Source organism: Brassica napus, chromosome C4 (assembly GCF_020379485.1).
Source record: "Brassica napus cultivar Da-Ae chromosome C4, Da-Ae, whole genome shotgun sequence".
NCBI lineage: Eukaryota > Viridiplantae > Streptophyta > Magnoliopsida > Brassicales > Brassicaceae > Brassica > Brassica napus.
In genome coordinates this window covers 9,661,155-9,674,403 of record NC_063447.1, presented here as the reverse complement: position 1 = coordinate 9,674,403, position 13,249 = coordinate 9,661,155, and the positions used below count along the sequence as shown (strand labels likewise).

The 13,249-nt window shown below is 36.1% G+C and overlaps 2 protein-coding genes and 1 long non-coding RNA gene across 6 annotated transcripts; all 3 read right to left on the bottom strand.

The window, feature by feature from the left end:
* Positions 1 to 340: 340 nt before the first annotated feature.
* On the bottom strand, positions 341 to 2,646 carry LOC111205083. 3 transcript variants are annotated; one of them, XR_002657471.2, is made up of 3 exons: positions 2,446 to 2,646; positions 2,039 to 2,366; positions 341 to 1,838 (listed from the first exon to the last, which is right to left on the bottom strand). It is a non-coding gene; the product is annotated as an uncharacterized LOC111205083 (long non-coding RNA). The 3 variants fall into 3 exon arrangements; XR_002657472.2 differs by having other exon boundaries at positions 2,039 to 2,309; XR_007322386.1 differs by having other exon boundaries at positions 2,039 to 2,646.
* A 296-nt stretch (positions 2,647 to 2,942) lies between these two features.
* Positions 2,943 to 5,764, bottom strand: LOC111205066 (protein phosphatase 2C 29). Its single transcript, XM_048754562.1, has 4 exons — positions 3,876 to 5,764; positions 3,683 to 3,796; positions 3,339 to 3,594; positions 2,943 to 3,262 (listed from the first exon to the last, which is right to left on the bottom strand). Exons 1-4 carry the CDS (start codon positions 5,616 to 5,618, stop codon positions 3,135 to 3,137), a joined length of 2,241 nt encoding a protein of 746 aa, XP_048610519.1. The 5' UTR covers positions 5,619 to 5,764; the 3' UTR covers positions 2,943 to 3,134.
* A 5,358-nt stretch (positions 5,765 to 11,122) lies between these two features.
* On the bottom strand, positions 11,123 to 12,888 carry LOC111205064. 2 transcript variants are annotated; one of them, XM_022700408.2, is made up of 7 exons: positions 12,644 to 12,888; positions 12,440 to 12,572; positions 12,287 to 12,366; positions 12,118 to 12,196; positions 11,934 to 12,043; positions 11,720 to 11,784; positions 11,123 to 11,470 (listed from the first exon to the last, which is right to left on the bottom strand). In XM_022700408.2, the coding sequence occupies exons 1-7, from the start codon at positions 12,734 to 12,736 to the stop codon at positions 11,377 to 11,379; spliced, it is 654 nt and encodes a 217-aa protein (XP_022556129.1). In that variant the 5' UTR covers positions 12,737 to 12,888; the 3' UTR covers positions 11,123 to 11,376. The 2 variants fall into 2 exon arrangements, with proteins under 2 accessions (XP_022556129.1, XP_022556130.1); XM_022700409.2 differs by having other exon boundaries at positions 11,123 to 11,632; positions 12,644 to 12,869.
* Positions 12,889 to 13,249: the final 361 nt, after the last annotated feature.

The following is a 13,249-nucleotide window of genomic DNA, read 5'->3' as shown; positions in this document are numbered from 1 at the left end:
GATGACACGTGGCTACAAAAAGAAGTCGTAATGTTTCACAAATAATATATGGGGGATTAGTTGTAAATATCTTGTTTTTTAAAAAAAAATGTTTGTTAGATATTTAAATAATTTATTTTTCAAAAAATAGATTTCAGAATAATTCATTTAAATATGTTTAGGTTTTTCAAACATAATGAGTTTAAATTTTAGTGGCACATTTCATAGTTTTCCACCCACAGTTTGGATCCCTATTTTGTAAAGAAAAAATAGATTTAAAATTCATGGGTAATAAATTACAATTGGATGTGTATTAGAACGTTTCATATCAATTTAGATCTAGTGGATTTTTTTTTTTGTCATTTTTGTTTTTGTCATCCTTTAGATCTAGTGATAATTATAGTATATGAATAGTATTGTAAAGCTAGTAAATTGCAAAAAAAAAAAAATGCATGTGTAATCCGATAAACTATAAAAGCCATAGAGATGTCACATACAATATATATTGCTCGACATTATAAATTTTGTATTATGTATTTTGTGCAGATGCGCCTAAATACTCTGAACAGTACTAAATGTTTCATAATATATTGGTCATATAAAGAAGTAGGGTGTAAATAATTATGGTCATTAATAAATTTCTAATTAAAAATTAAATGACAATGGCATTGTATTGTAATTTTTGTAAAAAAATCAAGTACATAATCTTACGAGGGATTCTGCATTAATAGTATAGATCACTTGTAAACTGATTACTAACCCATTACAATATTTTCAAAATATTAAAAAAACTTTATGCAAAAGCTGTGTTTTGTCTTCATTTTCTTTTATTAGCGGTTACTAGAGATTTTACCGCGCTACGCGCAGTTTTTCTGTTTATAAAATTAATGTTTAAAAAAACGTATGTTTTAAAATTTTCAAACATTTTAAAATTCATCTTAAATTTGATTGTAAATGTAATATTTTTCTGATTAACTATTTTTCATAATTTTTAACCAATCAAAATTCAATAATCATAATTTTTTTAATCTAAAGCCTTAAATTTACAGTTATACCTAATAAAAATATATTGAAAATGTAAAAAAAAATGTCTTTTTAAAAAAAGTTTTCTAAAACATTGATAATTTTGAAATAGATGGATTATATTAAAGGTTAAAATAAAGTACTTTTATTTTGTGATATATTATATTATTTATTTGTTTTGATATGATATTGCTTGGTATTTTTTGTTTTGTCAATAAGTATTTTCTATAAAATTGTGAAACATGTAGGACATTTTATTATGAACGATTCATGTTTAGATACGACATAAAATTACTTTGGATAGATTATGTGCACTACTGCCATTACACATATGCATATATATATTTGTCATTGTCATTGTGTAGAAAATATATAACTTTGCAATATTATTTGTCTATTAGAGGAGAAACATACTTCCATTATTATCTTAGACTGTTAAGTTAACTATTAAACAGTTTACGATTGAGATGGAAAAACACAAATAAATTATCATGGTTGGAGCACATTTCCAATAAAAGATTTTAACTACAAGTATACACTTAACTCTATTTATCAAATTGAAACTCTTCTAGCCTAACATTCTCTTACACGTTGTGTTTCTCAACCACGGTGGCTGTTTTGTTTGTCCTTCCTCTCTTATTATTTTTTTGATGGTTCTTTGATTGTGATCTTTTCCCTTCTTTACTGCCTTTATTTTCTCATCCTTCTGCTTATACTTATTTGGTAATTTTGTCTCATGTCTAACTTCAACGAACTTCCTATATGCTCGGCTTCCTATATTGCATTTGCAAGTACCAGTTTTTCTTCGTCTCTCTGTCATTGACTGTGCGTTGTGACTGCATGAATCAATGAGAATTTTAAAATATTGAAAAACGTATATGAGTCTGAGTTATGAAAGAATACAATGATGATGAGACCAAAAGTAGCTAAATCGACGATGACTGATTGTATCATTGTGAAAACAAATTTAAAATTGCATGAAAATAAGAAATGAAATATATATTTTTTTTTAGTTTAGGTAAACCATTTGATGTACCTCACTACAGATATGGAAATCTTCACGTTTATTTTTTTTATGACAGGATCTTCACGGTTTTGCAACACGAATAACTCTAGAACAATGAAAAGCATGAATAACTCGAAGGTCTACGTTTGAATTTGGCTGGTAGGATCTCGTCGCTATGAATTTGACTGGTGAAATTCTGAGAAGTTTCTCTGAAAGATAATAAAAAGCGTGAGGAATCCTCTGCTTACTTTATCTATCAGCCCGGTCTTCACTGATTCATGGAAGTGGAGACTCCCAAACCCTAAAACAATCAATTATTGTTTCTAGCTCTCTATTGTAGATAAAGAATAGTTCAGTCCTAATCACGGAACGAATCTGGAGATATAAAAATTATAAGAATATGTAAAACAATTAACAAAGGTTTATAGATCTCTTACCGGTTCGCCGAAGAAAGTTCTTGTGATGATGAAAGAGACGTAGACGGACTGGACTTACTGAGGCAAAGGGTAAGGATGAATACCGCTTGTAGCTTCATTCATCACGGACGCCCCTGAAAAAAAAGAAAGAGACTTTTAGGTTCATGTCATCGTGCGTATCGAAAAATCGCTCAATGAAAAAAAAACATAAGGAAGAGCTGTTCATACTGTGGTGACTCTTCTGTAGTTTTTTTTAATCGATTTATAAAGTGTTGAGGAAGGGAAGTCGAAGAGCAATATATTACGTTATCGATTTTATTTTAAAAAGCCATACAGGCCCATACCAAAGGAACAAAAACAAAATATAAAACCCATAGGAATGCCCCGTTTAAGATTTGGTCAACAAAACTTAAGTGACCTGTCAAATTGAAACTCTCTCGTTGGTTGATTTAATTTGCTGAGGTGGCATTCATATTCCCCTTTCCTCTTTTAATATTGTAAGATACTTGCACAAAACATTATAAACCCCATTGATTGCATTAAATAGTACTGATAACCAATCATTCTTTACCAATATTAATACAAAAAAAAACATTCCTAAGGAAACAAAAAGAAAAGAGAACTTGGCGAAAACTAAACAAAGTTTTTGCCACCCTTTTGATACATTTTTGAGTTTCTCTGTTGCCTTCAAATTGTAGTTTTCATGGTTCTCATAAGTACTTTCCTGATGACTTCCATATCCTACTTCCTCCAAGTGCTATCACTAATACAGTGCAGTCGTCGTGATACTTTCTTCTATCTCCTTGCGGAATATCCAGAAGCTCATGAAACCCCAACCCTGTTTTCCAACAATCATTAATCACCAAACTCGCAAACCAGCGTAGTTTAAAAAGGGAAAAGATGTTTTGTTTTACCAGCTTTCTTAGCTGCACGGACAAGAAGTTCCTGTATAACATGTTGAGCAGGATCTCCATCTGGAAACTTCTCCATGGCAAGAGAAACAACTTCCTCGTTGCTCAGGTATTGGTACAACCCATCAGACGACAGAACCATAAACTGATCATTCTCTGTTAGCCTGTAGTGACGTAGAGACGGTGTGCATGATATGTATGGATCCGTCCCAATGTACTCATTTCTAAACATTTCCAGTAACGCATCGTTCAGTTTAGGCTGCAACAAAATCCACTTTTCCTTTGTGAGAATTACGGTAATGATAATAGTTTTTTTTTGTGATTTAAGATTTAATGTCTAGCTTAACCTGCTTCAAGAACCCTGCTCCAAACGCTCTGGTCACCTTGAGCCGTCCTTTAACTCTGTCGTTTACTATGCAATGCATGTCATCAGGGTGCTCGTTTTTTATTCTTGTTACTTCCTGAGATGTGACAAGAATATTGTAAGTGTATGATCCTAGACAACAAAAGCTAAAGAAGGTTTCAAGAGTTAAGAATTACATCTTCGATGCTAGTGCTGTGATCTGTAGTCAGCTGCAACGCCACCAGTTTCGTGCCCTGCGCACATGTTTCATTGTCATCCACAGCCGAAGGCTCTTTGATGTCACTGTCTCTGTCCAAATCACTACATCTTTCTGTCTCCACACCCCCACCCGTTTCTTTAACCTCATGCTGCGCAACGAGAGCTCTACTATCCCCTATGTTCATTATATACACATCGTCATCTCTCATCAGCGCAACCAGTAAGCAAGAACCCATCAACGCAAGCTCGGGATTCGTGTCGAGAACCTTATCAGTCATCTCCAAGAACGCTTGCTCCGTGGCTTCGAGACCATTCGACATGGCTTTAAGAACCAACTCGTGATCGACCGTACCCACTTTACGTCTCTTCTTCCTCTTCTCCACCGTTTCCTCTACTCTAACGCTATCTACCACCTCAGCTTCGCTTGAAACTCCTTGTTTAGACAAACCACGCTTCAACTTCGACAAGAACAGCCACCTCTTACTTCCGACAGAGACAGCATTGCCTCCGGTAATAACATCGTCTACCGAGAACGCAAACCTATCGGAACCTGAAAGATCTAACCCGTCTTCCGCTTGAGCCTCCGCGAGAAGCTCCCATAAACGTTTCCTCTCCTTCACTTCCACCACCTCTGATGGACTCTTGCTCGAACTTGCTAACTCTGTTGTACTACTATCTAACCTATTATCACCTTTTTCGTCTTCCTCTTCTTCCTCAAGTTCCCAGAACAAGCCTTGTAACTCACTATGAACCGCACGGTAAAGATTAGCCATCAGAAACTCCGGCGCGTCGGGACCGTTAAACCCGTCGTAGATTCCGGCGAAGAGCCACCCTTGCTTCTCGAAAACAGCTAGCTGCACTCTGTCCTCTCCCGCCTTCCCCAACGCCCACTGTAACTCGTTCTCTCCGGCGGAAGCTGCCTCCGCCGCCGCTTCGCCGCCGTCGGGACTCACGGTGTTCTCCTTTTTAGCACCGACGACGAAGTTCGACACCGGGAGAACCCACGGCCGCTGCTTCCTCTCCCCGAAAATCGGATGCCACGAGAGACTCTTCTTCTTCCTCCTCTTCCGCCTCTTCTTCGAGTAAACGCCGCCGAGCGGCGCCGAGAAGTGCACGCCGGCGGAGTTAGATCTCGAAATCTCTCCGGCGGGGTCCAGCGGTCCCGACGTCGCGCCTCTCTCGATCGGACCGGACATGAATAAACCGTTACGCTCCACGGGACCGGACCGGTCCGGTCCCAACGGCACGGGCTGAAGCGGGAGCGCGCTAAACGACGACGTTCCTTCGAAGCCGTTAGCGTTCACGACGCAGCTCCTTAGGCTGCCGCCGAAAGTGCTCACAGTGGCATCGTCGTAAATATCGTCGAGCTGAAGGACAGTTTTGGAATTTGACGTGTTGGCGCTAACCGAGGCTCCGGAGATAGATCTGAACCCGGTGTGGAGCTGGTCCGATGACGCGGAGCCTCGGATCCGACCGGGAGATAACCGGAACGAACCGGTGGGAGAGGTGAACCGATCCGAAGGGAAGGGGGAAAGGAAGCGGTTAGAGGAAGGGACGTAGCAGTAAGAGTGGCCTAGAGTCTCATCCAACGGCTCACAGAGAGTGTTGAGCCGATCGGAATGAGTTTGATTCTGCGCCGCTGATGTCGGGGAGTGTTGGCGGCGGCGGCTACGGTGACCTTCGTTGAAGCAAGGTAAGAGGGAGGAGAATCCACCTCCCATCACATTTGATGGCCGAGAAAATAGATTTTCCGATAATAAAAGTTAATAATTTCTCGGCGATTTTGAAATTGTGAGCTGAGAAGAAAAATATTAAGACACACAGGGAGAGAGACTTTTGTCGTGTTTCTTTGGGATTTAAATATGTTTTCTTTTTAAGTCTTTAGTGGTTTTGAATTAAGAGAAACATTGACTCTTTTTTTCGCTTTTTCTTGGCTCGATTACGTAAGTACCACCAACATTCTCTTTTAATTACAAATTCACCCTTGTAATGCTCTAAAACCCCTTTTATAAGATTTTGACCAGAATAATTAATTAAAAGTAGAAAAAATCAGTTTGTTCGAATGTTTAATTGCAAATTAGTGATATTCGGACATGAGAAATACAAAAAAAAAGGAATAACATTAGCGCAGTTGTAGTTGACTAGTTGTGGACTTTCTTCCTTTTATCAGGAGCATAAATGGTAATTCCAGAGTGGAAAATATTTTGACTTTGTTATCACTTATCAACTTGCTATAGTTAGGATAACTCGATGTGGTCACGTTAGTACAATTTTTTAAGCTCACCAGACGTCGCGTTAATGAAGTTCTAAACTGGGAATAATTACTTGGAGCTACATATATAAGTGTAGAAAACAGTTTTGAACTAAACATAATCTGAGGAAAGTAACTTCCTCTGGAAAAATAAAAGAAAAAGGGAAAAGGTCAAATAGTAAACCTAGGCTCGGGACCTCTGGTCTAAAGGATTCTTATATTAGGAAAGCCTTTTGTCATTTGCTTTGTTCGCGCTCATCGGTCTCCGGGACAATGAGAATTCGCATTTATACCCTTTGGTTTTCTCTTTTAAGTCCACCAAATAGATTATAAGATAAGTTTTTAACAGAAAAAAAAAGATTATAAGATAAGTTACCAATTAAAATATAATTGGCCAAATTAATACTGGTGTGGGGTTTTACTAAAATATACACAAATTGATACAATGGACTGAAAATATTTCAAGTAGAAATCTGATAAATAATTTGGGATTATAACTAAAGAAGAAAACGTTGCCTCTTTAGATACTTAATTACCCAACTTTAGAGAAATTAAGAATAATTAATCAACTTAATCATCATATAAGCAACATGAAAATATAACATCGTTGAAAATTACAAAGTTTAAAGTATAACATTCTTTAGTACATGTTGACAAAAAGTATAACATTCTTTAGTACATAAACAAAGCGCTTGTTTCAACCATATATTTATCTGTTCATGAGAACTTTACTATTCATTCACATTACAACAATATATTCCCTTCCATTCAAACTTTTCTATTCGATATATTCCTTTCATTTTTCATACTTTTCGTGCTTATTTTCACATTTTTCATACTTTTTCTTTCATTCAGTTCGTTGGCTTCAAACTGTTCACACAAATTCTGTTCTAAGAAAAAAATTAAACAATTCAACTAACATCTTACCAGTTCAGCCAATTATTTTTGCCATTTACTACTTTTTCAATAAGTAACGCATATGAGTATATTTTCTTTTTGTGTCAATTGTCAGACACAATTCATTATTGCGTCCGTTACCAAATTACCATACGTTGGAAAATTATGTGACTAGTGTTGCAATTAGAATCAACAAATAAACAACACGAGCTTAACCGTTACAAATGCAGTATAAGTGGGTTAAGTGACAGTTAAAGTCAGTGTCAGTTTGATTTCTGTGAGATAATAGTTATACTCTAGGGCTACTGACATTTTTTTTCTACTAAAAACTATTGTTTGAAAAAATATTTAGTTATTTTACACATTTTCAAAATTAATATTAATATCACTTCTCTAAATATATTGTATATCATTAAATGGTAAATCATTATACATCTCGTTTTCACGTTTTAAACATACACTACATGCTGCTAATAATAACTACGTTTGCAAATAATAAAAATGTGTTATTTTAACAGTTTTCCCATAAATTAAGACCGATCCATATCAAAGTACAAGTTTAACTGAATGGAGCTGTATTTCACAGGTTTCACTATTCTTGGCTAAATTTCAAAGAATCCTTCATTGTTGTTTTTCGCTAAGTATAAAATTAAATTATTCTGGTTTTAAATCAAGTGGTCGTAGCCTAGTGGTAATTTCTCGGGGTTTGGTGTGTACACACATCAGTTATGGATTCGATTGAACTAAATTATCACCACTTGGTCAGTTTAGGTTTGGGCTTTGGTCCAAATAGTTTACATGGTGGGCCGTAATAGATGATCGGTTCACCCTCTGACATTAGTCGAAAGGTATTCCAAACTTGAACATGCAGTGTGGTAAAAAAAAAACATTCTGGTTTTGTCATCGGTGACTATGTCATTTGATTAGGAAAAACTATTCTTCTTTTGTCATCGATGATAGCGTTATATCTTGGTATGTGGACATAGAATCCTAAGCTTTGTCATTTAATTTAATAATACGCAAATACAACAAAACAAAAAATCATTATTCCTATATTTATTTGACATTTTTCTCTTGATCTCACGACAAAATTAACACAAAACGGTTTTATGCTACATTTTTTTGTTTTCTTGAAATTTGTTTATTACAACACAAACTAAAATAAATAGGTGGTAATTAATATATACATCAATGTTTAAAATAATAAGTAGGTGGTATTCTCTGTAATTTCGCATAACAATTAGTTTGTTGCATGCGAAATATAACGAAAGCAAGCTTGAAAGCTTGGTGTTATTTTGAAGAAATCATGCATGCAAGTTAAGTTAATCCAATAACAGACCACTTCGGAGAAATTTGACAATTCGTTATGGCATGATCAGATTATTAGAATCGCTCGCAGATATCACATCTAGCATGCCCAAAATACGGATCAAACCTTGTTTATCTTAATACACCTCCGATTCAATTTCTAGTGTCAATAAATTTAAGGAAACGCTTTGACATTTGGTGGCTTGTTTTATTTTGCTCCTCTAGACTCTACGGATGTTGGCTTGGGTGATCTCGATTGTATTTGCTCTGGTTTTGAGATTAGCTATCTTGATACTATCAGTTTGTCTTGGTTTTGTTGACGTCTACGTTCAAAGGCTTAGTGGTAGGTCGTGTCGTGCCTTTTTCGTGGTGTCGTTAGGTTTCGGGTGTATCTTCCTCTCGCCACTGTTTTGGGCCTTTTGTCTTTCCTGTTATCTTTTATAGGCGTTGTTCGCTTTCATGCGAGCTAAGTATTCTCTATCTTAACCAGAACGATAGTCTGGTGGTATACGGTTTGTGGCTGCAAGTACGATCTCAGGTTCGATTCGCACTGGCCACAGAAGTTTTCACATGAGTTCTTCGGCCCGAAAAGACCAACACGTGACCTGATCTAAAACAGTCGTCAAAGTTTCTAAGCCTGCCACGTGGCTAGTTTGGACCCACAAAGTGGGGACCAGGAAACTCCTCGTAAATATAAAAAAAAGTAGTTTCTATCGTTGTGTGGCAAACTTTGTTTTTGCTTGTGCAACATTTTTTTTTCTTTTTTTCAAACTTTGTATTTTTTGGTTTAATCATGAGTCGTATCCTATGATCTTTTTTCTTATCCCTCTGTTAAATGCAGTTTGAGATTTATAACCTTTACTATTGGATTCTATTGCTGTGAAGGTATTTTGTTAATTAATGCAAAATTTTGATAAAAAAACAATAACTAATCACATTAATAGCACTGGTTAATAGTTATGAGCATTTTATGGATTGATTGAAATCCATATTTGCATTTATTTAAAAAGTTACTAACATTTACGGTTTATGTCGTATTGAATTTGAAGTTAAAACAACAAATTAAATGAAAATGCACTTATAACAATTAACTGACGGGATGCTGTAGCTCGTTTGGTAAGGACTTTGGGGGCCAATTGTCATGCTCCCGGATTCGACGCCAGGCGGAGGGGAACTGCCAATCTTGTCATCAAATGCGGTACTGGGTGTTGGGCCTTGTCCCCAGCCCAGGTATAGCCCTCCCGGATAAAATGGACCGCTGCCTAACCGGACCCAAGGAATGATCCATGTAAGTGGGGAACCCTGGATTATCAAAAAAAAAAAAAAAAACAATTAATAATAATCATGTATGAGGTGGTATAAATAAAACATGTAAATCAAATTCATAATCAAATTCATATATGCATGGCAATATATCCTCTCATTTAAATAATCATGACATGTATCACACTGCACGAAAAAGTGAATGTTTTCATACTAAATTTTCATACTAAAAGTCAGTTTCGTATATTCACGTCAGGTTATGATTATGGTCAGTCTCTATAGTTTTCTTAATTAGATGAAAACTAGTCGTAATAATGGCTGACTTAATTACAATCAGGCAGCGTAGGGCCCACGGAGAGGAAGATAAAAGAACAATAGTCAACTAGGTGTTGACAAGTGGAACCCACCTCATAGACTCCTTCGCTGAAACGACGTCATACTGTCGGATTCCCTTCCCCGCTACGACTTCTTGTCTTATCCCATTTCATTTAAAATAATTTTGGCCTATTACTTTGGAGAATTGGCGAACTAGCCAATTTCTGAGTCGATATTAAGTATATAGACATGATTTTAACATTATACACACATTTAGTCCGGTTATGTCTTTGACGTTTCCAAATAACAGATTACAGAGAGAGATAATGGATAACGTCGACAATGCACATAGAGATAAGATAAAAGCTCCACTAATTACAAGTAAATCACATAAAAACACCAACGTCATGCATTTATTTACTTTATATGGTAAATCTTTTAGTAATATAACATACGAGAATTTTTATAAAAATAAAAATCTATGAGAGAAAATAACATGGTCAATAGAATACAGCGAAGGGTCATTTGCTTTTACTTTAAACACTTCTTTTTTGTTCATCAAGATTTTCAGACTTTTGTTGATAAAAAAAAGGTTACGAGCATTATTGAAGTTTAAAATAACTTATCATCTTCCACGAATTAATATTAATAAAAATATAATTTATACTAAATGAAGAAAAAATATTTTGTAGATAACCGAGAAGTTTGACTTTTTCCCTAAAACGTTCCGTCAAGGATTGGCAAAGTCACTCCAACTACCACTCACAGTTCACATGTCACAGCTAGCCCTTTATAAAATACAAAAGTTTTTATTATCCATGAAAATGCAATTTCAAAGATATTTTACCACGAAAATACCATGTGTTTAGGTTTAATTTTTCTTCAACAAATCTGTAAAAGCAAAAGTGATTTTGAATTTAAAACAGAAACGCGTCTACTTTAGATGTATGTACTTCAAAGCATGACTTTTTGTGTAATATTAATAATGTAGTCCTAATTCAATATACTTCAATAGACTTTTAAGATAATTTGTGTTTCTTTAATTTGCAAGGCATGGAAATAAATTTGCAAAGGTGAAAAGCGTCAAACCAGAACCACTAGATAGACAGATTTGGTTACTGGATTTATTCACACCTAAGAATCATCAAGTTTGATGGGACCTAAGTTGACCTAGAGCTTATTTTGACACACATAATAATAATAATAATAATAATAATAATAATAATAATAATATGACAGAAAGTATGATATCATACATATTTTTGAAAATATTATAATGTTGCGATATCAAAATTAGATCTCATGTACAAGTACTGTGATGCTTTGTGTTGTCTCAATCTGATGGGACAAAAAACATCTGATCTTTTTCTTTGGGTTGCATACTGGCTATAAGTTCTGTTCCACCGTTGATGTTAACCTTAGTCATGCCAATGTGCAATCTTGCATCATATATGGCCTGCTCGTATGTCACGGTCTATACGCTCTGCATTATATGTACCTGGAAGCTCTCTAAAGTCCTCGTTGAATATGGAATATGCACTGCCAAAGAAAGACACCGAACTTATTCAGTTCCTTGTAATCCAAAGAGAAGATATTTTCACAACTCGAAAGTCAATATAGGAGGATTCCACTTTCCAGCTGATTAGACTACTTGAAGAATCATATGCTTCCAGAATCCTAAGCTTTTGTTATTCCTTATGTCTAATAAGTTACCAAGGAAATTTACGAAGTCAAAGTGTGTATATTTGGATTGCAGTAAATGGTATCTGGATTGCAGTAAACACCAACCTGACATCACCGGGTTGTCGTTTACCAAGATTGAGTAAGATGATTGAGAAGCCAGTCCCTAGTAACTGAAACCCATGATAACGAAGAAACCAAACAAACAAAATAGAACATCTGAGCCAAAGTGATCACAGTATATAATATGCATATCCAATGGCATTGCAAAAACATGAGACGTTACTCAAGAATCCAGACACTGAAGAAGAAGAGGACTTACAAAGATAGGGCCTAGTTCCCAACGATGGGCAATAGGAGCCAAGATAAACCACAAGGTGATAATAGCCCACATCTTCAGACTTAACGAGAAAAGCCCCATAAGAATGATATCTAAGATCATCACACACAACATCAGATCAGTAAACTAATGTACCAAACATTCTTGGAAAGATTAAAGAACTCACCGGGAAGCTTCAACTTGTTACGAAGAAAGTAGTAAAGCTTCCTCTTCCACCTGCTTGCTGATGGTGGGAGCTTAAACTTCTGCAGTGCCAAAAACAACTAAAAGAGATCACACAAAAGGAACACAAACTTAAAAAAAAAAAACAATCTTTCAAGAGTTAAACACTAGACCAGTTCCTCGTCATCATCATCATCATCGTATGTCTCAACTCCAACTGGTCTTTTTGGTATCACAGCAACGGTTAAGGAATCTACACAATAAACCCAAGTGCATAATCAAAAGACCCATTCAAGAGACACACAAAAGTCTTAACCTTTATGTACCTTCGTCCTTGAGCGTGACGTATACATCCTCTCCATCTTCCTCGTCTTGCAGTGCCTTCCCACGGAGAATCATCCTCAAATTCGTGACGGGGAACCGACCCTTTTCCGCAATCGCGTTCCTCAAATCACGAACCTAAGAATCAGCCAATCATCAATCAATCCCCTTCGTCACACACAATGAGGAAGAATGAGAAAGTTCCTTACTTTGATACGAGACGCCACTCGAATTCGAGACGGACGAGATGGGCCGATGGTTTTGTGGGTGATCTCCACGGTGGTGCCATCGTCGTTGCTCATTTCTTCGAGAAAAATTGATGGTTAGGGTTTCGAATTGGGATTTTAATTGAGAGAGAAAAAAAACAGAGTTTGTGTGTTTCTTCACTGTCCGATGACGGAGGATCCGATTTGAGTTTTGTTTTTTGTATTTGCATATTTGCCTGATATTTTTAATTAATTCTACTTTAACCTCGAAATGTTTCACTGGATATACCAATAGCACAGACAGACGCATCACAACCCAATCTATATGTGTCGGTGATGGTAGCTCTGCTCCAAGAGCAAACCATCATAAAATGTTTCATCTAATGTATTTGGTCTTGAGCATCGCAGCCACCACCGGCACACACACACACATATTTGGTCTGTCCTTTTGTATTTTGTTGAAGTACACACACAAAAAACAAAAACCAAAAACTTTGATACAAGTCAGCACTTGAGGAGATGGCAAAGAATCTAATCTCGTGTGATTCTTCTGATCAACAATCTTTCCCATTTTCCTTCGACTCCATCCCATCAGGGCAATACAATTAT

Bases quoted from the DNA above. Each gene is read 5' to 3' on its own strand.
- LOC111205066 (XM_048754562.1), bottom strand. From the start codon at position 5,618: ATGGGAGGTGGATTCTCCTCCCTCTTACCTTGCTTCAACGAAGGTCAC. The intron at 3,797-3,875 runs GTAATTCTTAAC...GTCACATCTCAG, and splicing joins ACAGCACTAGCATCGAAGAT to GAAGTAACAAGAATAAAAAA. The intron at 3,263-3,338 runs GTAAAACAAAAC...GTTGGAAAACAG, and splicing joins CCGTGCAGCTAAGAAAGCTG to GGTTGGGGTTTCATGAGCTT.
- LOC111205064 (XM_022700408.2), bottom strand. From the start codon at position 12,736: ATGAGCAACGACGATGGCACCACCGTGGAGATCACCCACAAAACCATC. The intron at 12,197-12,286 runs GTCTAGTGTTTA...TTGGCACTGCAG, and splicing joins ATGATGATGACGAGGAACTG to AAGTTTAAGCTCCCACCATC. The intron at 11,785-11,933 runs GTAAGTCCTCTT...CATGGGTTTCAG, and splicing joins GGGAACTAGGCCCTATCTTT to TTACTAGGGACTGGCTTCTC.